This window comes from Idiotropiscis lumnitzeri, chromosome 2 (assembly GCF_059441095.1).
Source record: "Idiotropiscis lumnitzeri isolate Australia: NSW breed Sydney's pygmy pipehorse chromosome 2, RoL_Ilum_1.0, whole genome shotgun sequence".
Taxonomy (NCBI): domain Eukaryota; kingdom Metazoa; phylum Chordata; class Actinopteri; order Syngnathiformes; family Syngnathidae; genus Idiotropiscis; species Idiotropiscis lumnitzeri.
Genome location: NC_142392.1, coordinates 27,313,151 through 27,338,159, shown reverse-complemented (window position 1 = coordinate 27,338,159; position 25,009 = coordinate 27,313,151). Strand labels below are relative to the sequence as shown.

Sequence of the window (25,009 nt, the reverse complement as noted above, 5' to 3'; positions counted from 1 at the left end):
TTCTTCAATTTCTGGAGTTCAGGAAATAGTACAAAGACTTGTATCTGGGCGGCTTTTTCTTAATCTCACGAGAAAACTGCACTCGGGCGAGCACAGTCGAAAAATGTGCACCATATTTCAGCCCAGCTTCAGTTTTTATAGGAGTTTTTTTATGTCAAGGATAATGTAGGTTGAATCGGTCGTCCTCGCTCCCTCCCACGGTACGGTTCCACGTCCGAGGGAAGGTCCTCCCCAGGTTAGTCATCAGCTGTATAAGTTGATTCCCGTCTGGTCTCCAAGACTGATACTGTGGCGGACATTGGGACCATGCCTCTCACCCAGCAGGCATCCCGTTTGGGGGCGTATTCATGTGAATGTTTGTTGGCTCGAATTTGTGATTGTGCGTTATTCTGTTGTTGGCAGTCTTGGAATAAAGACGTGTTCACAGTCAGTCGTGTGTGCTCATTCCAACTGCCACATTGGTGACCCCGACGCTGAGTATGTTTCAAGTCGTAGATGAAGAGGTGTCTTCCTCGGCCATGCCGCCCCAACTCCTTCATCTTGCAGCCGTCACCGCTACCGTGAGGCTACCGGAGTTCTGGCAGAGCGATCCGGCTTCGTGGTTCCAGCATGTGGAAGCGCTTTTCCACCTTCGTGGAATCACCTCCGATGACCCGAAGTACTACATGGTCGTGGCGTCCCTCGACCAACTGACTACAGGTCGTGTTATGCAGCTATTGCGAGCACCTCCACATGGCGGGAAATACGACGCGCTCAAACAGCTTCTGCTGAGGAGGTTCTGTTTGTCGGACTCAGAGAGGGCAGATAGGCTCCTTTCCCTGCCCGGTTTGAGCGATGGCACGGCAGTGGATCTCATGGACAATATGCTGTCGCTCTTGGGTTCGGATGAGGGCGGTTTTATTTTCCCGCACATTTTCCTGCGACAGCTACCATCTCCGGTGCGCGCAGTGTTGGCTAACTCCGCTTGTCTGGCGACCGGCGATCATCGAGGTTTGGCTGAGGAAGCGGATCGAGTTCTGCTGGCTACGAGACGGTTCGCCGTGCAAAGTGTGGCGGCCGATTCCACCCTTGGGACGTACCAGACGTGGATCCGTCAACGGTGGCCGCGGTGGTCGTTCGAAAGCGTCGTGGGAAGGTTCTCTGCTTCTTCCATCAGCGGTTTGGCGCCAGGGCTCGGCGTTGTGTTCCCCCCTGCACCTACGAAGCTCCGGGAAACTCCAACGCCGGCGTCCAGTAGTGGCTGTGGGTGCCGGCAAAGAGAGCGAGCTGCTTTTCCTTACAGACTCGTCCTCTGGAAGACGTTTCCTGGTGGACTGCGGGTCGCAAGTCAGGCTGCTTACACCCTCCGCCGTGGATAAGGCGGGCGGCGTTTGCGGACCACCCCTGTGTGCGGCTAACGGCTCGCCCATCATCAGCTTTGGTTCCAGGTTGGTGACTCTGTGCTTCCATGGACGTGATTTCCAGTGGAACTTTCTTGTTGCCGCAATCACGGTTCCCATTATCGGCGCGGATTTTCTGTGTGCACATGGACTGCTCGTTGATGTCGCAAACCGCCGTTTGATTGACGCTGTTTCTTTTGCTACTTTTCCGTGTGAGGCTGGGGGACTCGGGCCATTAACGCATGCGAATTATTTGGCATCGGGTGACATTTATCAGCGCCTGTTGACAGACTTTCCCTCCCTAACGACTCCAGCCTTTTCCACCGCATGCACTGAACACGGAGTGGAGCATTTCATACCCACGGTCGGCCCGCCAGTTTTTGCTCGCGCGCGTCGCCTTGACGCGGCCAAATTAGCGATAGCAAAAGGGGAGTTTGCTACAATGGAGCGTTTGGGGATTGTGAGACGTTCTAACAGTCCGTGGGCCTCGCCTTTACACATGGTGCCTAAAAGGGATGGTTCCTGGCGGCCTTGTGGTGATTTTCGTCGCCTGAACAATGTGACTACGCATGACCGTTACCCCATTCCACACATTCAAGACTTTTCCACCCGTTTGGCGGGCACCACCATTTTTTCAAAAGTGGACTTGGTCCGTGGTTACCACCAGGTGCCTGTGCAGGCGGAAGATGTGCCCAAAACCGCGGTGATAACCCCGTTCGGTCTTTTTGAATTCTTGCGCATGCCTTTTGGACTGAAGGGGGCAGCACAGACTTTTCAAAGATTGATGGACTCTGTGTTGCGCAACCTCGACTTTGTGTTTGTATATCTTGACGATATTCTGGTGTCCAGTCCTTCACCAGAGGAACATCTGTCGCACTTAACAGAGGTTTTCAAGCGTCTTGATTCGCATGGTCTGATCGTTAACCCAGCGAAATGTCAATTTGGTCTGGCTGAGATTGATTTCTTAGGCCACCGGATTTCAGCACAGGGCGCGGTCCCCTTGCCCGCCAAGGTGAAGGCAGTGGTGGATTTCCCCCGCCCGGCCTCAGTTAAGGCGCTGCAGGAGTTTTTGGGCATGGTTAATTTTTATAACCGGTTTCTCCCGCGTGCGGCCCACCTCCTGCATCCTCTTTACAATGCCTTGAAAAATAAGAAAGCTAATGATACTGTCGAGTGGTCTGCACGGCGGGAACAGGCTTTTCGACAAACTAAGGACGCCCTGGCGAGTGCGACTCTCCTGGTCCACCCGATTGCGACTGCGCAAGTTGCCTTAACTACAGATGCTTCTGATATAGCTGTTGGGGCAGTGGTTGAGCAGCTCGTGGCAAATGTGTGGCAGTGTGGCAGTTGAAATGAGCACACACGACTGACTGTGAACACGTCTTTATTCCAAGACTGCCAACAACAGAATAACACACAATCACAAATTCGCGCCAACAAACATTAACATGAATACGCCCCCAAACGGGATGCCTACTGGGTGAGAGGCATGGTCCTAATGTCCGCCACACAGCCCCCCCCCGAACACCCAGAAGGTCGCTCAGAACAAAAACCTCACAGGGGCTTCACCGGCCTGCCACAACGACTACGCAGGCCATCCTTTAGTGGTGCAGTTGAAACCCGGTGGGCAGGGGGGTCAGGCGAGACAGGAGCGGGAGCACGACACACAACGTCGTCGCGCGGAAGTGAGGGCGTGGACTTTGGAGGGCGACCGCGGCGAGGGACGTGGGCCGGCAACAGCACATCGCCTGCAACCAAATGAGCTGGTTTTAGCCTATCTACCGAGACGCACTCCCTTCGCCCACCCATATCAAGCACAAAACTCTTATCGCCGCGCTCCAGCACCCTAAACGGGCCGTCATACGGTGGCTGCAAGGGCGAGCGGTGGGCATCGTGGCGCACAAAAACAAAACGGGCTGACATAAGCGCGGACGGCACGAATACCTTGGGAACACAGTGGTGAACCGGTGCAGGGCTCAGGGGCCCCCCCGACAAAAAGGAAAAGGGCGGAGCGTCCAAACCGTCTGGCAGAAATTCACCAGGTACGCGAAGCGGCTGACCGAGCACCAACTCAGCAGGAGCGGCGTTAAGATCCTCCTTCGGCGCTGAACGTAAGCCGAGCAAAATCCATGGCAGACGGTCGACCCAGTTACCGTCCGATAACGCAGCTCGCAGCGCAGCTTTAAGTAACCGGTGAAAACGTTCGCACAAACCGTTAGCCTGCGGATGGTAGGCAGTAGTGCGGTGCACGCGCACACCCAACGATACTGCCAAGGCTGACCAGAGCTCAGATACAAACTGGGGGCCCCTGTCCGAGGTGATATCGGACGGCGTGCCAAAACGCGCGACCCAGGACGACAGAAACGCACGGGCTATATCCACCGAGGTCGTGGAGGACAGAGGAACCGCCTCTGGCCACCTAGTCGTCCGGTCCACCATAGTGAGTAGGTGAGTAAAACCTTGCGAAGGGGGAAGGGGACCTACCAAGTCCACATGCACATGGTCGAACCTCCTGGCCGGAATCGGAAAAGGTTCAAGGCTCGACCTGGTGTGTCGGTGGACTTTGGCACGCAGACATGCTACACAGGCCGCTGCCCACATCCTGACGTCCTTACGAAGCCCGGGCCAGACAAACTTTGCCCCAACCAGCTTGACCGATGCACGGACGCCAGGGTGTGACAGGGAGTGGATCGAATCAAAAATCCGGCGACGCCATTCCAACGGAACTACAGGACGAGGGCGGCCCGTGGACACATCGCAGAGGAGAGCAGTGCCACCGCCCCGCAACACCACCTCCTCAAGCTTAAGAGCCGTACTCACTGCCTTGAGGTTGCGGATGTCAGGATCAACGGACTGGTCGGCAGCCATTTCCGAAAAATCAACCCCGAGCTGGACTGGACACACGATCGCGCGCGATAAACAATCAGCTACAGGGTTACACTTACCGGCCACGTGCCGAACGTCCGTCGTAAACTCTGAAACGGCCGCCAAGTGCCGCTGCTGACGGGCCGACCATGGTTCAGTAACCTTTGACATCGCAAACGTAAGTGGCTTATGATCTACGTAAGCCGTGAAACGGCGTCCTTCAAGAAGGAAGCGAAAGTGGCGCGTCGCAAGGTACAAAGCCAACAACTCTCGGTCGAAAACACTATACTTGCGTTCGTTATCCCGCAGCTTACGACTGAAAAACGCAAGAGGCTGCCACACATTTGCCACGAGCTGCTCAACCACTGCCCCAACAGCTATATCAGAAGCATCTGTAGTTAAGGCAACTTGCGCAGTCGCAATCGGGTGGACCAGGAGAGTCGCACTCGCCAGGGCGTCCTTAGTTTGTCGAAAAGCCTGTTCCCGCGGTGCAGACCACTCGACAGTATCATTAGCTTTCTTATTTTTCAAGGCATTGTAAAGAGGATGCAGGAGGTGGGCCGCACGCGGGAGAAACCGGTTATAAAAATTAACCATGCCCAAAAACTCCTGCAGCGCCTTAATTGAGGCCGGGCGGGGGAAATCCACCACTGCCTTCACCTTGGCGGGCAAGGGGACCGCGCCCTGTGCTGAAATCCGGTGGCCTAAGAAATCAATCTCAGCCAGACCAAATTGACATTTCGCTGGGTTAACGATCAGACCATGCGAATCAAGACGCTTGAAAACCTCTGTTAAGTGCGACAGATGTTCCTCTGGTGAAGGACTGGCCACCAGAATATCGTCAAGATAAACAAACACAAAGTCGAGGTTGCGCAACACAGAGTCCATCAATCTTTGAAAAGTCTGTGCTGCCCCCTTCAGTCCAAAAGGCATGCGCAAGAATTCAAAAAGACCGAACGGGGTTATCACCGCGGTTTTGGGCACATCTTCCGCCTGCACAGGCACCTGGTGGTAACCACGGACCAAGTCCACTTTTGAAAAAATGGTGGTGCCCGCCAAACGGGTGGAAAAGTCTTGAATGTGTGGAATGGGGTAACGGTCATGCGTAGTCACATTGTTAAAGCGACGAAAATCACCACAAGGCCGCCAGGAACCATCCCTTTTAGGCACCATGTGTAAAGGCGAGGCCCACGGACTGTTAGAACGCCTCACAATCCCCAAACGCTCCATTGTAGCAAACTCCCCTTTTGCTATCGCCAATTTGGCCGCGTCAAGGCGACGCGCGCGAGCAAAAACAGGCGGGCCGACCGTGGGTATGAAATGCTCCACCCCGTGTTTAGTGCATGCGGTGGAAAAGGCTGGAGTCGTTAGGGAGGGAAAGTCTGTCAGCAGGCGCTGATAAATGTCACCCGATGCCAAATAATTCGCATGCGTTAATGGCCCGAGTCCCCCAGCCTCACACGGAAAAGTAGCAAAAGAAACAGCGTCAATCAAACGGCGGTTTGCGACATCAACGAGCAGTCCATGTGCACACAGAAAATCCGCGCCGATAATGGGAACCGTGATTGCGGCAACAAGAAAGTTCCACTGGAAATCACGTCCATGGAAGCACAGAGTCACCGACCTGGAACCAAAGCTGATGATGGGCGAGCCGTTAGCCGCACACAGGGGTGGTCCGCAAACGCCGCCCGCCTTGTCCACGGCGGAGGGTGTAAGCAGGCTGACTTGCGACCCGCAGTCCACCAGGAAACGTCGTCCAGAGGACGAGTCTGTAAGGAAAAGCAGCTCGCTCTCTTTGCCGGCGCCCACAGCCACTACTGAACGCCGGCGTTGGAGTTTCCCGGAGCTTCGTAGGTGCAGGGGGGAACACAACGCCGAGCCCTGGCGCCAAACCGCTGATGGAAGAAGCAGAGAACCTTCCCACGACGCTTTCGAACGACCACCGCGGCCACCGTTGACGGATCCACGTCTGGTGTCGTCCCAAGGGTGGAATCGGCCGCCACACTTTGCACGGCGAACCGTCTCGTAGCCAGCAGAACTCGATCCGCTTCCTCAGCCAAACCTCGATGATCGCCGGTCGCCAGACAAGCGGAGTTAGCCAACACTGCGCGCACCGGAGATGGTAGCTGTCGCAGGAAAATGTGCGGGAAAATAAAACCGCCCTCATCCGAACCCAAGAGCGACAGCATATTGTCCATGAGATCCACTGCCGTGCCATCGCCCAAACCGGGCAGGGAAAGGAGCCTATCTGCCCTCTCTGAGTCCGACAAACAGAACCTCCTCAGCAGAAGCTGTTTGAGCACGTCGTATTTCCCGCCATGTGGAGGTGCTCGCAATAGCTGCATAACACGACGTGTAGTCAGTTGGTTGAGGGACGCCACGACCATGTAGTACTTCGGGTCATCGGAGGTGATTCCACGAAGGTGGAAAAGCGCTTCCACATGCTGGAACCACGAAGCCGGATCGCTCTGCCAGAACTCCGGTAGCCTCACGGTAGCGGTGACGGCTGCAAGATGAGGGAGTTGGGGCGGCATGGCCGAGGAAGACACCTCTTCATCTACGACTTGAAACATACTCAGCGTCGGGGTCACCAATGTGGCAGTTGAAATGAGCACACACGACTGACTGTGAACACGTCTTTATTCCAAGACTGCCAACAACAGAATAACACACAATCACAAATTCGCGCCAACAAACATTAACATGAATACGCCCCCAAACGGGATGCCTGCTGGGTGAGAGGCATGGTCCTAATGTCCGCCACAGCAGCCTCTTGCGTTTTTCAGTCGTAAGCTGCGGGATAACGAACGCAAGTATAGTGTTTTCGACCGAGAGTTGTTGGCTTTGTACCTTGCGACGCGCCACTTTCGCTTCCTTCTTGAAGGACGCCGTTTCACGGCTTACGTGGATCATAAGCCACTTACGTTTGCGATGTCAAAGGTTACTGAACCATGGTCGGCCCGTCAGCAGCGGCACTTGGCGGCCGTTTCAGAGTTTACGACGGACGTTCGGCACGTGGCCGGTAAGTGTAACCCTGTAGCTGATTGTTTATCGCGCGCGATCGTGTGTCCAGTCCAGCTCGGGGTTGATTTTTCGGAAATGGCTGCCGACCAGTCCGTTGATCCTGACATCCGCAACCTCAAGGCAGTGAGTACGGCTCTTAGGCTTGAGGAGGTGGTGTTGCGGGGCGGTGGCACTGCTCTCCTCTGCGATGTGTCCACGGGCCGCCCTCGTCCTGTAGTTCCGTTGGAATGGCGTCGCCGGATTTTTGATTCGATCCACTCCCTGTCACACCCTGGCGTCCGTGCATCGGTCAAGCTGGTTGGGGCAAAGTTTGTCTGGCCCGGGCTTCGTAAGGACGTCAGGATGTGGGCAGCGGCCTGTGTAGCATGTCTGCGTGCCAAAGTCCACCGACACACCAGGTCGAGCCTTGAACCTTTTCCGATTCCGGCCAGGAGGTTCGACCATGTGCATGTGGACTTGGTAGGTCCCCTTCCCCCTTCGCAAGGTTTTACTCACCTACTCACTATGGTGGACCGGACGACTAGGTGGCCAGAGGCGGTTCCTCTGTCCTCCACGACCTCGGTGGATATAGCCCGTGCGTTTCTGTCGTCCTGGGTCGCGCGTTTTGGCACGCCGTCCGATATCACCTCGGACAGGGGCCCCCAGTTTGTATCTGAGCTCTGGTCAGCCTTGGCAGTATCGTTGGGTGTGCGCGTGCACCGCACTACTGCCTACCATCCGCAGGCTAACGGTTTGTGCGAACGTTTTCACCGGTCACTTAAAGCTGCGCTGCGAGCTGCGTTATCGGACGGTAACTGGGTCGACCGTCTGCCATGGATTTTGCTCGGCTTACGTTCAGCGCCGAAGGAGGATCTTAACGCCGCTCCTGCTGAGTTGGTGCTCGGTCAGCCGCTTCGCGTACCTGGTGAATTTCTGCCAGACGGTTTGGACGCTCCGCCCTTTTCCTTTTTGTCGGGGGGGCCCCTGAGCCCTGCACCGGTTCACCACTGTGTTCCCAAGGTATTCGTGCCGTCCGCGCTTATGTCAGCCCGTTTTGTTTTTGTGCGCCATGATGCCCACCGCTCGCCCTTGCAGCCACCGTATGACGGCCCGTTTAGGGTGCTGGAGCGCGGCGATAAGAGTTTTGTGCTTGATATGGGTGGGCGAAGGGAGTGCGTCTCGGTAGATAGGCTAAAACCAGCTCATTTGGTTGCAGGCGATGTGCTGTTGCCGGCCCACGTCCCTCGCCGCGGTCGCCCTCCAAAGTCCACGCCCTCACTTCCGCGCGACGACGTTGTGTGTCGTGCTCCCGCTCCTGTCTCGCCTGACCCCCCTGCCCACCGGGTTTCAACTGCACCACTAAAGGATGGCCTGCGTAGTCGTTGTGGCAGGCCGGTGAAGCCCCCTGTGAGGTTTTTGTTCTGAGCGACCTTCTGGGTGTTCGGGGGGGGGGGCTGTGTGGCGGACATTAGGACCATGCCTCTCACCCAGCAGGCATCCCGTTTGGGGGCGTATTCATGTTAATGTTTGTTGGCGCGAATTTGTGATTGTGTTTTATTCTGTTGTTGGCAGTCTTGGAATAAAGACGTGTTCACAGTCAGTCGTGTGTGCTCATTTCAACTGCCACAAAGTAATAAAACAGTGACATATTTTCATTTAAAATTCGCAGTCACATCACAACCTGGCGAAAAACCCTGTAAAAAGTGCAAATATGTTGACATAAAGTATCACTTTATCATGTCAACTGTTAAAAATAGGGAAATACATTTGGAATACTATCCAACCAACAACATGGTGTCAGATGTTTTAACAAAATCAGCAACAAAAATAAAATTCAATACATCTCTCAAGTTCATATTTGGGAACTAAAATGTTTGTTCATGTGCATACGGTTCAAATCGTACGTTTTTCCCAATGATTTGCATTGCAAATGGCGACATCTTTCGGTGAGTTGGTGACAGTGCTCGACACAGCCAGCAGCCAATCATATCACAGCGGGGTGTGTCCTGTTCTTCCGCTTTCGTGACGAACAGGAAGTCCTTTCTGTGCGACTTTGAAGACCGTCGCTCTTTCATTCGTCTCGTCGACCAAAGAGAAGCACACGAGTTATCGCCAAGCAGAGACCAAGTGCGGATTTGTTGAGATTGACGTTTGAAAATGTGTGAAAGAACGACACCCAAGTATAAAGTGGAACTTTGTGGAATAAAAGAAGAGAACGAAGCAGGTTTGTACACGTCTAACTCTCATTTGCTTTGTAAAGAACGACTTTTTATCGTTAAAAATATGCATCACAACATTAAGTTGTTTGGGACAATCGTTCAAGGTTATTGCCGTTTTATTTTTAAATATTGCCGTTTACTTGCCGGTTTGCTGAACATTTGTTTATGCCAAATGAAATCAGTCCAGAAAATAAATGCCAAAGAATAACCATTAGTGGGGGATAAACTCCGTGTTTTTTTTCTCAGTTTAAAATTTGAACTGAATATTTAACATTTTACTTATTCCGGTTTTTATATGTTGTTAAAAAAATTTTGTATGTCATGTCATCGTGTTTCAAAACTATGCTGACAGATGTAGTGTATTTTTATCTCCACTGTTGGAGTTGAGCCACCGAGAAAATCAGAAACATTTCGTAAATGAATCTTAAAAGCCAAACTTACTCCATAGCGTGTTCGTTTTTTGCACTCAAAAAGAAAAGAACCAAATAAAGACTCAACAACAACTGATTGGAGTTTTGATATTTTAGTTTCTTCGATTTCTGGAGTTTGGGAAATAGTACAAATACAGATTTCTGGGCGGCTTTTTCTTAATCTGACGAGAAACTGTACTCGGACGAGTACTATCGAAAAATGTTGCGCTGATCTCAGCCCAGCCTCACATTTTCTAGGAGGTTTTCTTTGTCAAGGGTCATGTAGGTTGAATCGGTCTTCCTTGCTCCTTCCCCCGGCCCGGCCCACGTTCCACGTCCAAGACTGACCTTCTCAGGCAGGCGGCAGTCTCTCTGTCTCTCCTGCTCACATTCCCCTGTAATCTCGTCAGTGTACAGATTGTGTGGTGTATGTTTTCCCAGATCAGATTATGTTTTTGGGTGTTCTTGATCGCGTCCCGGTGACGTCCTCCCCTGCCCAACTTGATATGTTTGAATCTTCTATGGCCTATGTGGAGAATGTGTTTAGTCGTATTTGTCCATGATGTGCTATCTGGTTTGTCATCAGTTTAACCTGAGCAGACTGAATCTGTTCTGAATGAGAGTGTGGGTCATAAAATACTATGTGTGCAAGTTTGAGATCTTACATTTAAACTAAGTCATAAATTTAGCATATGAATGCATCAGTAAACACCATGACTACAATCCCAGTCAATCTTATCGATGCACTGTACTTCTACATACATTTGAAAAATGCTTTTTGTTTAATCAATGTTGGCAGAGTGGTACTACGCAGCAGTAGTATCGCGTCCAACTATTTTCAGGATCAGCAAACCAGAATTTCTGTATTGACAGAGGAATAACTGCACACAACCTGTCTCGTCTGACAGTGTGGAAGAAGTGATTTTATTCTGAGGCTACAAAGGATAAAAGGGATGAAAGGGGCGGCACATCATAAGCAAGCATGTGACAAAGTAATACATCATAAACATACGTAACAAAGTAAGGACTTTGAGAGCACATCTTTAACAATCAATGTTGAACATATTCAGTAAATATGAACCTGCTAAATTAAATAATTGACCTTCGGTCCCGTAAGTGTTTAAAATAATGCCAGCAATCGAAATACAGTGAACCCCCAGTTATCGCGGTTTATGGGGACCGAGACCACCCGCGAAAACTGAAAATCCGTGTAGTCGCGTTGCACCTTCAATAAAAAAAAAGTGTGTGTGTATATACATATATATATATATATATATATATATATATATATATATATATATATATATATATATATATATATACATATATATATACATATATATATATATATATCTATATATATATATATATATATATATATATATATATCCATCAATCCATCCATCCATCCATCCATCCATTAGCTATACCGCTTGTCCTCACTAGGGTTGCGGGGGGGTGCTGGAGCCTATCCCAGCTATCTGCGGGCAGGAGGCGGGGGACACCCTGAACTGGTTTCCAGCCAATTGCAGGGCACACAGACACAAAAAACTATCCGCGCGCACACTCATACCTAGGGGCAATTTAGAGTGTTCAATCGGCCTGCCATGCATGTTTTTGGAATGTGGGAGGAAACCGGAGTACCCGGAGGAAACCCACGCAGGCACGGGGAGAACATGCAAACTCCACACAGGATGGCCGGAGCCGGGATCGAACCCACGCACGCTGATGTCTCTCACTGTGAGGCCACCGTGCCGCCCATATATATATATACACACATATATATGTGCATACATATATATATATGTGTATACATATATATATATATATATATATATAAATGCTTAATGCTTATGCGTAAGAACCTTTACTCTTCAAACGTAATTTTGTTTTAAAATTTATTTCAAAACAGAAATTTTATAAAAATAAAAAGGGTGATGTCTGAACTTACTCGCAGGATAAATATCATTTTGGGTCAAAAAAAACAAACGTAAATCATACAATAAATAGCGACTCTGATTCCAGGGCCCCTTTAATTCTTTTAGGGATCCAGATTATAATGGAAGCAAAAAGTACCCACGATGAAACTATCTATAAATGCAAAATGAAATACTTGAAAACATATTTCGCTTGAAGGATTCCTATTTTATCAATGACATTATGCTGCGATGGCCCCCATCAATAAGTTAGGGTCCAGCAACAGGTGTTCCATCAGGCGCACACAATAGCCTGTGTGTGCTAACTTCAGCTCGCTTCCAGAAACGTCTGTGACTATGTCAGGAATGAAATCGGGCATCGGCCGCAACGTGCTTCCTTTTTAAATGCTCGTTTATCACAGTTATGCTGCTAAAGGGAGGTTTACATCGTAGGACGTAATTTTGTGAAATGCCCCCATGGTCCGGTCCAAGATGGGGTCGCACGCATTGCTCCGTGTGCGGCGGGCACAAGTCAAGGTAGCATGGTAGAAACAATATAAGACAAAGTCGCCGCCTGAGCTTTGACTTGACCAAACCAAATTTGTCTTTTTGTGTCCTGCAGACGTCAGACAAAATGATCTCTGTTCTGTGAAAGAGGAGCCAGACTTGACTCACATCAAAAAGGAGAAGGAGGAGGAGGAGATCAACAAGTCACCAGTGAACGTTGTCCCTTTTAAGACTGAAGATGAAAACAAGGATGAGAGTCAGGACAACAGAGGGGCGGAGCCTGCAAGCAGCAGCTCAAGTCATCACATGACAACAGAAGGTGATGAAGACCACTGCGGGCCATCACAAGCACATAATGAGGACACATTATCAGACGCCCATGACAATGATGATGATACTAATGATGATGATGATGATGATGATGGGCAAGCCAAAGGTGAAAGGGCATGTCACACTGACTCATTCACTTCAAAGCTGTCTTTAAAAGGGCACAGAAAAACACACAGTGGTGAAAAACCTTTTTCCTGCTCGGTTTGTGGCAAAAGCTTCTCTCGGAAGTCTCATTTAGTAAGGCACACAGGAACGCACAATGGAGAAAAACCTTTTTCCTGCTCAGTTTGTGGCAAGAGTTTCTCTCAAAAGTTTCAATTAAAAATCCACACAAGAAGACACAGTGTTGAAAAATCTTTTTCCTGCTCAGTTTGTGGAAAATGCTTCTCTCAAAATTCAAGTTTAACAAGTCACACAAGAACACACACTGGAGAAAAACCTTTTTCATGCTCAGTTTGTGGAAAAAGCTTCTCTCAAAAGTCGCATTTAACAAGCCACGCAAGAAAGCACAGTGGAGAAAAACCTTTTTCCTGCTCAGTTTGTGGCAAAAGCTTTAATGTAAAGTCATTTTTAACAAATCACACAAGAACACACACTGGAGAAAAACCTTTTTCATGCTCAGTTTGTGGAAAAAGCTTCTCTCAAAAGACACATTTAACAAGCCACGCAAGAACACACAGTGGAGAAAAACCTTTTTCCTGCTCAGTTTGTGGCAAGAGTTTCTCTCGAAGGTCTCATTTAATAATTCACTCAAGAACACACACTGGAGAAAACCCTTTTTCTTGCTCAGTTTGTGGCAAAAGCTTTTCTTTTAAGTGGAATTTAAAAACACATACTCGATTACACACTGGAGAAAACCCTTTTTCATGCTCAGTTTGTGGAAAATGCTTCTCTCGAAAGGCAAGTTTAACAGAACACACAAGAAATCACAGTGGAGAACACCCTTTTTCCTGCTCAGTTTGTGGCAAGAGTTGCTCTCGAAAGTCTGATTTAATAAATCACACAAGATCACACACTGGAGAAAAACCATTTTCCTGTTTGGTTTGTGGTAAAAGCTTTTCTCTAAAATCATATTTAACAAGTCACACAAGAACACACAGTGGTGAAAAACCTTTTTCCTGCTCAGTTTGTGGGAAATGCTTCTCTGAAAAGTCACATTTACGATACCACACAAGAACGCACAGTGGAGACAAGCCATTCAGTTGCAGCGTTTGTGCTAAAAAATTCTTTTCTAAAACGGGTGCTGAGAGACACAATTGTGCTGGCGAGAATTGCAGCAACCCTTGGAGCTTAAAAAATGGACAAAAAAAAACTGAAGGAACTGACTCTTTGTGGTAAGATGTAAATGTGATTTTGAAAAATGTAATTTTGCAAAGCTCTTTTATTGACATTAAGCCAATGTGTTCCGTGCCAGAATAACCAATGTGTCTGAGTGATGATTTTTTTTTGTGTTTACATAAAACATGTAAATAAAATTAATTGCCTTTGCCTGGAATAACATTTTTTAACATTATGCTTTTCAGTTGTCTTTTTAATCGTACCTAATGGAAAAGGTGTGAGAAGAAACTGTGCTTATGAAATCGGTGCCTTCCACAATCATCAATAAAATCACTTGTTCCACTTGCTCAACTGGCTTTCATTACGCTGTGTGAAAAGGTTAAAAACAGATAGAGAAGTTGAACGATAAAAAAAACCAGACCGAGAAACGCAAATCGTCTCAGTTTCTCTCAAAGGTTTTGGAATGTCAGGAGTTGGCAACTTGATGGCGACTGGAGTCAGCGCTGGTTTTCTCGCTGTGTTAGGCTGGCTCGTATGTGTATGGTCCATTGAACAAAATTCAAACTCTTCAAATATCCCCTCAGATATATTTAATATTTCGCTTTCTGAATAAATTTCTGACGAGCTAAAACCACTTTCTAGGTTGAGCTCTATCAAGCATTTGGGGTTTGTTGCTAAGCAGAATCTCACTTCGGAAAAACTTAAATCATTTGTCAAATATACCAAATATTTTTTTTCATGCTCTATTATATTTTTTATACATTGGATTAGATATATAATGAAATAGGGAAATATTAAAATTGGAAACCACATACAGACTTAATTCAATTAATAACAAATATAGAAACATTTTAGAAATATTGAACTCATTGAGAAGAGTCCTGATCTTGAAATAAATTTTGAATTGTAAAAAATACTAAAAAATTAATTCAATAACCCGACCCTGGATGAGCGGCAGAAAAAGGCTGGATGGATGGAATAATTTAAATTGCATCCAAATTTAAATGAACAAATATGTTAAGAAATATTCAAGTGTGAAATAAAAAGGTTTAAATTGTTGATAATTTTACATATTAAAATAATTTAATAAATATTGTATTATTACAGAAGCAAGCTTAAATATGAATTGAAATAAATGAAAAAAAAAAAGTCGTGTATTTTTAAATGGCCTAATTTAGATATGGGAAGTAATTCTCTTTATGAAACTATGAAGGGACTGAAGCTCACAGGAGTGACCAGTCTTGGTTCTGAAGTTCCGATGTAACCAGATACTGCCCTGAGAGAAAATAGGCCTGAGCATTGTTTATGGTGGGGGCAATTCTCTCGCCAGGTCAGTGACCTTCCAGGGTATTTAATTTAAGGTGGTCACTCGTAGACTGGTCGTATCAACGGGGAGACGCATCTGCTCTCCCTCTGGGGGACTTTTGGAGGGAAATCCCGAAGACTAGCGTGATGGGAATTGCATATGAAACAAGGGAAATTAGATATTCATGTCCTATTTGGGCATTCCCCAAAAGAAGGGAATGTCTGAGAGGGGGCTCACATGTGCAGGAGCGCACACACGCACACGTTTTTGGGGAGACTTCTTTTGACATCAGCATGTGACGAGAATAAAATCTTTCTCGAACCAGTTCTTTTCCATCACCAATCCAGCCTTGCTCGGCTGCCTCTCCAGAAGGCAGCAAGGACCCACACTTCAAAGACAAAGTATACTACATATTGAAAGAAAAATAATCCTCAAATATTGAAAGAAGTAGTGATGGGTAGATGAGGCGTCCTGTATCGTTTCGACACAGTGACACAATGTATTGACACTGTGTTGACAGTGTGTTGCTGAATACTGACACCTGGTGGACTTGCAGGAAATATTTGACAGGGTCATCTGACACTGATCTGTCAAACTAATTTTATCCAATTCCATTGATTAGCGACGTGATGTGTTTTTATATATCCTATTTCGTATTACTTTCCATCGCACTAATTATTCTCTTATTTATCTAATTTATATATTTAACTGAATTATTGTTGTATTGCACTGGTGAGGGGAGCTCTCTAATCTCGTTGCACACTTGAGTACAATGACAAAGGGATTTCTGATTCTGATTAGGCATTTGCTTTCACATTATTTTTACATACACGCAATTTCATAAAAAAAATCTTTGATATTTGAGACGCAGTTGATAAATTAAGAGAACATCTGTCTGAATGCCCAAGTAAAAGTGTTGTGAATGACAATGGACTCATTGTAATTAAAGATTTTTATTAAAAAAATTAGTTTCTCCAGCGTTTTGTTATTCAGTCTATTTCTTTTTTTGAGGCAATTTCCCCCGCCTTTGAGAAGATCCTCTCACAAGGCACTGAAGAGGCCGGTGTGCACAACGCCTGTGTGGCTAATATAAATAGGTGAGGGAACGTTGCCTCCATGGACTTCCAGTATAAGAGCGGGTCTTCCGTACGTGCAACGTGTCCTGCTGACATATAGCGCTGCACCTCTGAGTGCGCATCAACAGTGACGTCTTCCATCTTGTGGATATTTAACGCAAAGTAATGCGCCAATAACTCGATGCTTGTTTTGAGCGTCCATCCTGTTGACAGATGCGCGTCCCTATGAACACGGTTTGGCGCGCGACCGCCGTGTCGACACGATTCCGGTAGTGGTCACGTGACTTTCTTAAAGCGGTACACGCACCGACACGGGGTTTGCCCTGGAAGCTCGGCGCGCGCATCGAGGCCTCGGTGTCGTTGGACCCATCACTAGAAATCAGTGCATAAAAGAATGCATAGTGGGGGGTCGACTCCATGTTTTTCCAGTCTAAAATTTGAACTTATTATTTTACATTTTACTGGTTTTTATATCTTTTTCAAGCAATTCTTTATGGATGGAATTCTGCCTGACTCTAAAAAATATGCACACTGCGGCGAAAACATCAATGGCGGTTGATCAATTTTAGTGGATAAAACACAAAATATTATTTTTTTAAAAATCAAGTACATATTGGTCTTATTTATTGATGAACTTTGTACTGTCTTGGTCGGGTGAGAGTCAATGAACCTCGGGTGGCCCTGCACTGTTTTGTGCACATGTGCGTAGTTTCACCCCATCCAAACATTTAAAATACATTTAATGCATCCATCCAGGGTTGCTCGGATCTCATCAGTGAACAAGCGCATGCTGCAAGGAATGCATCTGCATCTTTGGCTTACTATGGGCTTAAAAATGGAGAACGTCACAACCCCCTTTACGTGAAAGCCAAAGATTTCTTCTCCCATGTGGCTTTTTATTGAAGCAGACTTGAATATGCAAACTCATACAGAATGGACACACTTTGACTTTATCACACCCGTCCACACGCTTCCTGTTGTTCGAACGGTTTCAGCTTTCAAGACATGTTTGGGTCACACTTCTGTTAAATGCGAGCTAAACGGTTTCCTGTCAAACACGGTTCAAGACGTGCATCTGTTTTAGGGGCTTCTTGCTAAACTGCCAGCATAGACAAATCTGTTGCCACTGAACTCACGTTTTCCGGTTTAAGAGGTCCATGTTTTTGTGACCTTCTATTAACCTGTAAGCATAGTTTTGAAACATGATGACATGACAAACGTAATTTCTTTAACACCGGGTCGCACGCATTGCTCCGTGTGCGGCAGTCACAAGTCATGTAGAAACAATATAAGACAAAGTCGCCGCCTGAGGTTTGACTTGACCAAACCAAATTTTTCTTTCTGTGTCCGACAGACGTCAGTGAAAACGATCTCCGTTCTGTGAAAGAGGAGCCAAACTTGACTCACATCAAAAAGGAGGAGGAGGAGATCAACAAGTCACCAGTGAACGTTGTCCCTATAAAGTGTGAAGATGCAAACAAGGATGAGAGTGAGGACAACAGAGGGGCGGAGCCTCCAAGAAGCAGTTCAAGTCATCACGTGACAACAGAAAGTGACGAAGACCACTGGGGACCATCACAAGCACATCATGAGGACACATTATCAGACGCTCATGACAATGATGATGATGATGACGATGATGGGCAAGCCATAGGTGAAAGGGCATGTCACACTGACTCATTAACTTCAAAGCTGTCTTTAAAAGGGCACAGAAAAACACACAGTGGTGAAAAACCTTTTTCCTGCTCGGTTTGTGGCAAAAGCTTCTCTCGAAGGTTTTATTTAACAATCCACACAAGAATGCACAGTGGAGAAAACCCTTTTTCTTGCTCAGTTTGTGGCAAAAGCTTCTATCAAAAGTTTGATTTAACACGCCACACAAGAACACACACTGGAGAAAAAACATTTTCCTGCTTGGTTTGTGGTAAAAACTTTTCTCTAAAATCAAGTTTAACAAATCACACAAGAATACACAGTGGTGAAAAACCTTTTTCCTGCTCAGTTTGTGGCAAAAGCTTTTCTGTAAAGTCACATTTACGAAGCCACACAAGAACGCACAGTGGAGACAAGCCATTCAGTTGCAGCGTTTGTGCTAAAAAATTCTTTTCTAAAAAGGGTGCTGAGAGTCACAATTGTGCTGGTGAGAAAAGCAGCGATCCATGAAGCTTAAAAAAAAGACCAAAAAAACTGAAGGGACTGACTCTTTGTGGTAAAATGTAAATGTGATTTTGAATGAAATATGATAAATTTAATTTTGCAAAGATTTTTTATTGACATTAAGCCAATGTGATCTGTGCCAGAAGAACCAACGTGTCTGAGTGATGATTTGTTTTGGTGTTTACATCAAACATGTCAATAAAATTAATTGCCTTTGCCTGGAACAACATTTTTTAACATTATGCTTTTCAGTTGTGTTTTTAATCGTACCTAATGGAAAAGTTGTGAGAAGAAACTGTGATTATGAAATCGGTGCCTTCCACAATCATCAATAAAATCACTTGTTCCACTTGCTCAACTGGCTTTCATTACGCTGTGTGAAAAAGTGAAAAACTGAACTAGAAGTTGAACTATAAAAAGAACAAAGCTCACCCCTATGCTTGGAAGGGGGGTGGTGACTATCCAAGTGGGGGGACTATGCATGAACTTTCGGATGTGGGTTGCCGCGGTACGCGACCCCTGCATTATAGGACTGGATTTTGTACGAACAGCCCAGTGCGTCCTTGACCTGGGGAGGAACACGTTGGCTTTTCCCAGACGCCCCACAGTTGAAATGGTGCGCCCTACACAGCCTGAAAAGTCATTCCTTCCGACGTCGAGCGCAGCCATTGCACAGCAGGAGTCTGATCCCACCCATGAACCGCTGGCTCCTATGACTTATCCACCCACATCAGATGCCCACATTGATGAGCATTCCTCTCCCCCGGCCCCGTGGTCCATGACAGGTGGAGTGGACAGATTAACGGCAGTGCGTGAAGTGTAGAAGCGCACCAGTGATGATTTAGAACCCAAGCAACAGGAGGAGCTGTGGCAACTGTTGTGGGACTTTAAGGACATTTTTGTGCTGACAGAAGAGGAGGTGGGCCGAACAGACTTGGTGCAGCACGAAATTGACACGGGGGATGCACGACCTATCAAAGCACGCCCCCGCCGCCTTCCCCTTGCACATCAGGCAGATGCGGACAGCGCAATTGACGAGATGCTGAAAGCTGGCATCATTGAGCCATCTGACAGCCCTTGGGCCTCAGGGGTTGTCATGGTAAAAAAAAGACGGTGAAGAAAAGGTTCTGTGTGGACTATAGACCCTTAAACAGCGTGACCAAGAAAGACTCCTATCTACTGCCCCGCATTGATGAGACTCTGGATCTGGTGTATGGATCGTCCTGGTTCTCCTCATTAGACGTGCGCAGTGGATATTGGCAGGTGCCCCTCAGCCCGGAAGGCAGGCCAAAGACTGCTTTCTGTACTGGCAGGGGGTTGTGGCAGTTTCGAGTTCTCTGTTTCGGCCTGTGTAATGCTCCAGCTACCTTCGAGCGGCTTATGGACAAGGTGCTGGCTGGCATCCCCCGACAGGAATGTTTGGTCTATTTGGATGACATCCTGGTCCATGGGAACTCTTTCCATGCAGCCTTGGAGGCCCTGCGCCAGGTCTTACAAAGAATTTCCACTGCGGGTCTGAAGCTTCACCCTGACGAGTGCTGCTTCATGAGGAGAGAGCTTGAGTTCCTGGGACATAAAGTTGGAAGGGAAGGCATTAGCACTTTGGAGGAGAAAGTGCGAGCCGTGAGGGACTGACCTACTCCCAGCAACCCGCGTGAACTGAAGAGCTTCCTTGGGCTGGCATCCTATTACAGGCGATTCGTGCGGGGTTTCTCATGTCTAGCTGCACCGCTTTTCCACCTGCAGCGGAAGGACACTGATTTTGACTGGACTTCCGAGTGCAGACGAGCCTTCAGCTCGCTAAAGAAGGTGCTGACGGAGGCACCCATTCTCGTCCCCCCAGACGCCAACCTGCCGTTTGTCCTGGACACTGATGCCAGCAATGTCGGAATAGGGACGGTTTTGAGTCAAGTGGGGCAGACGGGAAGAGAGTAGTGGCATACTTCAGCAAAACCTTGAATAAGGCTGAACGGCGTTATTGTGTCACACGAAGGGAACTGCTGGCAATTGTGAGAGCCATTAGCCATTTTCGATATTATCTGTCCTGTTTACCCTTCACTGTACGCACTGACCATGCGGCACTCCAGTGGCTATTGTCTTTTAAGGAGCCTGAAGGACAGATTGCACGCTGGCTTGAAGAACTGGCACCATGTGTCTTCCAAGTTGAGCACAGGGCTGGAAATCACTATGCCAACGCTGACGCTATGTCTCGACGCCCTTGTGCTCTTGCTGGCTGCCGCTTCTGCGAGAAGAGAGAGACCCGAGAGAAGGAACTTTGTGGTGATGAGCAAAGTCCCGCACATGATCATGTCGACCCCGTATGTAGGAGGTCAAGGTTGTGGGGGCACCTGAATAGAGGAAGCAGCAGCAACAGGATGTTGACCTCCGACCTGTATTGCAGTGGGTTGAGTCGGGTCGAAACCCTAAGTGGGAGGAGGTCGCTGGACACTCGCCTGCCACTAAAGGACTGTATTCAAAGATTGGGACTCTTCAGGTCAAGGATGGGGTGCTCCAGAGAGCTTGAAAGGAGCCTGTTACTCGGGAGGATAGATGGCAGGTGGTCATCCCCAGGGCTCTGAGAGAGGCTGTGTTGAAAGCTTCTCATGGGCCTGCAGGGGCAGGGCACTTTGGTGTGTCAAAAACACTTCGCAGACTCCGGCAAAGTTTCTATTGGGGCCAACTAAGGCGAGATGTTGAGGACTTTTGTCGCCGTTGTGACCTCTGCACAGCACACAAGGGCCCACCAGGCCGGTCTCGTGCCCACCTCCAACAGCTAGCAGTGGGCGCTCCTATGGAGAGGATTGCGGTGGACATAATGGGCCCATTTCCACACACTGACAAAGGCAACCGTTATGTCCTAGCTGCTTTGGACTATTTTCCGAAATGGCCAGAAGCATATGCCATCCCCGACCAAGAAGCAGAGACTGTTGCAGACGCGCTGGTTGAAGGCATGTTTACAAGGTTTGGGGCAGCTGAGGTCATTCACAGCGACCAAGGGAGAAACTTTGAGTGTTCACTGCAATGTGTGAGCGACTGGGCACGAGGAAAACGCGCACAACACCTCTGCATCCTCAAAGTTATGGGCTCATTGAGCGCTTTAATAGGACCTTGGCAAAACAACTCGCAATTCTCATAGCGGAGCACCAACGAGATTGGGACAGGCATCTCCCTCTGGTTTTGTGGGCCTACAGGTCCGCTGTACAGGATTCCACTTCATGTACACCTGCCGTGCTCATGCTGGGGCGTGAGCTACGGACACCGGTGGAAATGGCTTTTGGCAGACCCCTGATACACCAGCCGAGCCACCAGGACCAGAGTATGCCAGGAGACTTCAAGAAAGGTTGGAGTCAGCACGTGTCTTTGCTCGCGACCATTTACAGAAGGCAGGTGTAAGGCAGAAAAGGAATTATGACATGAAGGCCAGAGGGACGGACTTTAAGGCTGGAGACCTGGTTTGGGTGTCCAGCCCAAAAAGGAAAAAGGGCAGGTGTCCTAAATTGGACAGGCACTGGGCGGGGCCGTGTGGCGTGCTGGAGAGGATAGGAGAGGTGGTGTATAGGGTGCAGCTGCCACCTGGTGGCAGACGGGTAGCCCTCCACAGAGACAGACTGTATATATAGAGGTGATGCCGTTCCACAGCAGCACACTGGGTTGCGGACACACTCACAGCAGGTTTCGACTCCCACCCCTCCAAGACGGCGGATTGTGCCTCCACTCTCACCCCCACTGGGCAGCTACTGTTGAGGACTCATCGCCTGATGCTACACTGGCTGTTCCGAGCGGACAGGCCTCGGGGCGGCCTCAGCGACAGAGGAGACCACCGGGTCACCTCAGTGACTTTGTTGAATGACGCCCTCGGGACGAGGTTCTTGATAAAGGGGAGGGCAGTGTAACGACTTTGTAAATAGTTCAAGAGTTCTGTGTTTTCCTCGTTTCTGTGGAGGCTGTGAAGGCAGCAGGGGAGTGAACGTTATGTTGTTGTCGTTGTTGTTGTTGTTAAATCACTCGAGGCGCCTGAGGATAGTCCTCAGAAGCGCAAGACTCGCGTGTGGGAGTAGCGGGGGGAATGGGTGACGTAGAGTTGGGGGCAAGAGATGACGGGGTGATAGTTATAGATGAAGTGGGGGTGCTACGACTGGCCCGTGCCACCCGTGCAGGCAGAGAGAGCCCAAACAGATTATGCAGACGAAGCCTTGTATGTCCATTGAATATCGGGACAGGCCGGAGCAGCTCCTGTGGAACCCCCGTCGACAGGCGGCACAGTCGAGTTCGCCCGCCCTAAGAAGAAGAGATCGGAGATGCAGGACGGGCAATGCAGCTCCGATAAGGGAAAAGGGCGCCTCCCACGACGCGAGTCTGAGTGTAGTAGCCAGGATTCGCAGGGCTCCTCCATGAAGAAGCCCTTCGCGGGACACCTGGAGAAGGTTCCTGGTCTTTGTCCCGCTGTTGTTGTCGTTGTGTTTGGTTGTGGTCTGATCAGCGTGGTTGCGGCCAACAGCAGCCGTTTTTGGCTTAATAATGGATGGATGGACAAATTGGCCTGACTTATTATACAACGTTACAGTATTTTTCATTCAGCGCTCAACAACAACTTACGTCATCAACAAGTTACCCAGGGGGCACCACTGCATTCTCAATGAGAAACGACTACAATCAATACATCACATCTGTTCAAACCGAAGAACAAAGTTGAGCCTTGATTGAACTCGAAAGGAGTAACACCGAGTGCCTGTTGAAGTAACTATTCCAGACCACGCCCATAATGGCATAAAAATGATGTATGAGTTAGTGAAGGACGTGTTTGTTGAAAAGTAGTTATATTACATTTGGAAGCAGATATTAACAAAGGAAAAACGACTGGTTATTTGAGTTTCATTTTAAAAAATAAATTCCCAAATGAAATACAGCTTGTTTGTTTTCTGAAACAAGGAAGGAAACATCTCAAAACAGCTTGAATTTAAAATTTTGTTTCGACTACGAAAATAGAATGTAACACTAGCAAAAATGGAAAAACTGCTTTTCTATTTATTTGAGAGAGGGACAAATTGAAAGAATGCAATTGCGTTTTCTAGCCTATAGGTGGCAATGTTTTCCACAGTTTTGAATGAGTGAAGACGGGTTTTCTCGCCATCGACTGTTTAATAAACAACGACTTTTAACATTTGTGGTATATTATTGTTGTTGATGTGCGGGTCTGGCCCCGCTTCCCTCCGGACAGGTCGACAAGCAAGGCTGGAGTGGTGATATAAAAAAACTTCTGAGACACTCTGGTGGTTGGAAAAAGATTGTATTGGTGTCAAATTAGCTGATGCCAGAAGTTCCCCCAAAAAACAACAGTTGCACTATGTTAGAAGTAGAAATGAAGAATTATTACCATCCATAAATTACAACGTATGGAAATACAAACATAAAATGTTGTTGGGTTTCTCACCTGTTTCACACTCTTTACTTCGCCAGCTCTCTCCTTTGTCACTTTTTCCTGTTTGCTTGTGTTTTGGGTTGCGATTTTTCATTGGCTCTCTTCATCATTGAGGTCAGCGTCGATCTGAAGTAACTCAATGTCGGTGTAATGTGTGCAAAAATATACTTTATTTCTAAAGCGCATTTCACGTATATGGGTTTAAACTTGAATTGCTGTCTGTTTTGTTTTTTCAGCGTTACCCGTTTACATTAAGTACACTAAAGTCCATCAAAGGCTATTAATTACATAAATCCTACAATAAAGCATAACTTTAACTCTATTGATGAAAGTAAAGTTTAATTTAGGCTATTAAGTAACTCAGTGGTGGGCCTTCAAGGTCTTCTCTGTTGGCCGAACATAATCAATGAAAAAAAATGATCATAATCTTCACATTGATGTCATATTATAGCTGAGCGTTGTATTTTTAGGTGAGAGTTTTGAATCCAATCGGAATTCCGCTCGCTCGTGTTGCCGGGCAGGTTTCACAATACGGGGAGCGGGCATTATGCGTTCCGAGGCCTTAAGATGCAATTGTGCGAGCATCTCTTCTGTCAAAGTCAATGAGCGTTCATATTTGTTAGATGGTTGCGATAGCCAATCAGATCACGAGTTGGTTACAGTGAGCCTTCTCGCTGGCCTTATGCTGAGGGTGATGAACGCGTTTTGTGATTGGATGCTCACTCGTGAGGGGGCAGCGCTGTGCCGAATCAACACACCCAAAAGTCGTAACTGGCGACCGTTCGAAAATCTGAAATATATTCTTGCTTTTTTTAAACCACAATGGCCAAAGGAGGGAAAAGTGTGAATTTAATTGCAGATAAACTTGCAAGGACATTTTCAAGTCGGACCTTTCAAGAGAAGCTATATCGTCCAACACTCACTCAGTGGTGCGTAAGTGTGTTTCTGGATATTATTTGTCCAGCCGTGGTGTCATAAATGATGGTATTTTGATGGGGATTCATTCAAGTAGGACAAAGTAGGACTTCACTGAAGGCACCTTAAATTACTTCCATACCCTGGAAGGTCACTGACCTGGCGAGAGAATTGCCCCCACCATAAACAATGCTCAGGCCTATTTTCTCTCAGGGCAGTATCTGGTTAC

At 47.7% G+C, this 25,009-nt stretch overlaps 2 protein-coding genes across 2 annotated transcripts in view; both read left to right on the top strand.

Moving 5' to 3' along the window:
• The window catches only part of LOC148342161 (uncharacterized), a 37,675-nt gene extending 21,157 nt beyond the window's left edge, over positions 1–16,518 (top strand). Inside the window, exon 3 of the mRNA XM_088284900.1 lies at positions 16,503–16,518. Coding sequence (XP_088141026.1) covers positions 16,503–16,518 — 16 coding nt within the window. The remainder of the gene's footprint in view (positions 1–16,502) is intronic.
• The window catches only part of LOC148342160 (uncharacterized), a 393,910-nt gene extending 372,071 nt beyond the window's left edge, over positions 1–21,839 (top strand). Inside the window, exons 3-4 of the mRNA XM_088288086.1 lie at positions 17,644–17,752; positions 21,728–21,839. Of these exons, the coding sequence (XP_088144212.1) occupies positions 17,644–17,752; positions 21,728–21,839 (221 nt within the window). The remainder of the gene's footprint in view (positions 1–17,643; positions 17,753–21,727) is intronic.
• Positions 21,840–25,009: the final 3,170 nt, after the last annotated feature.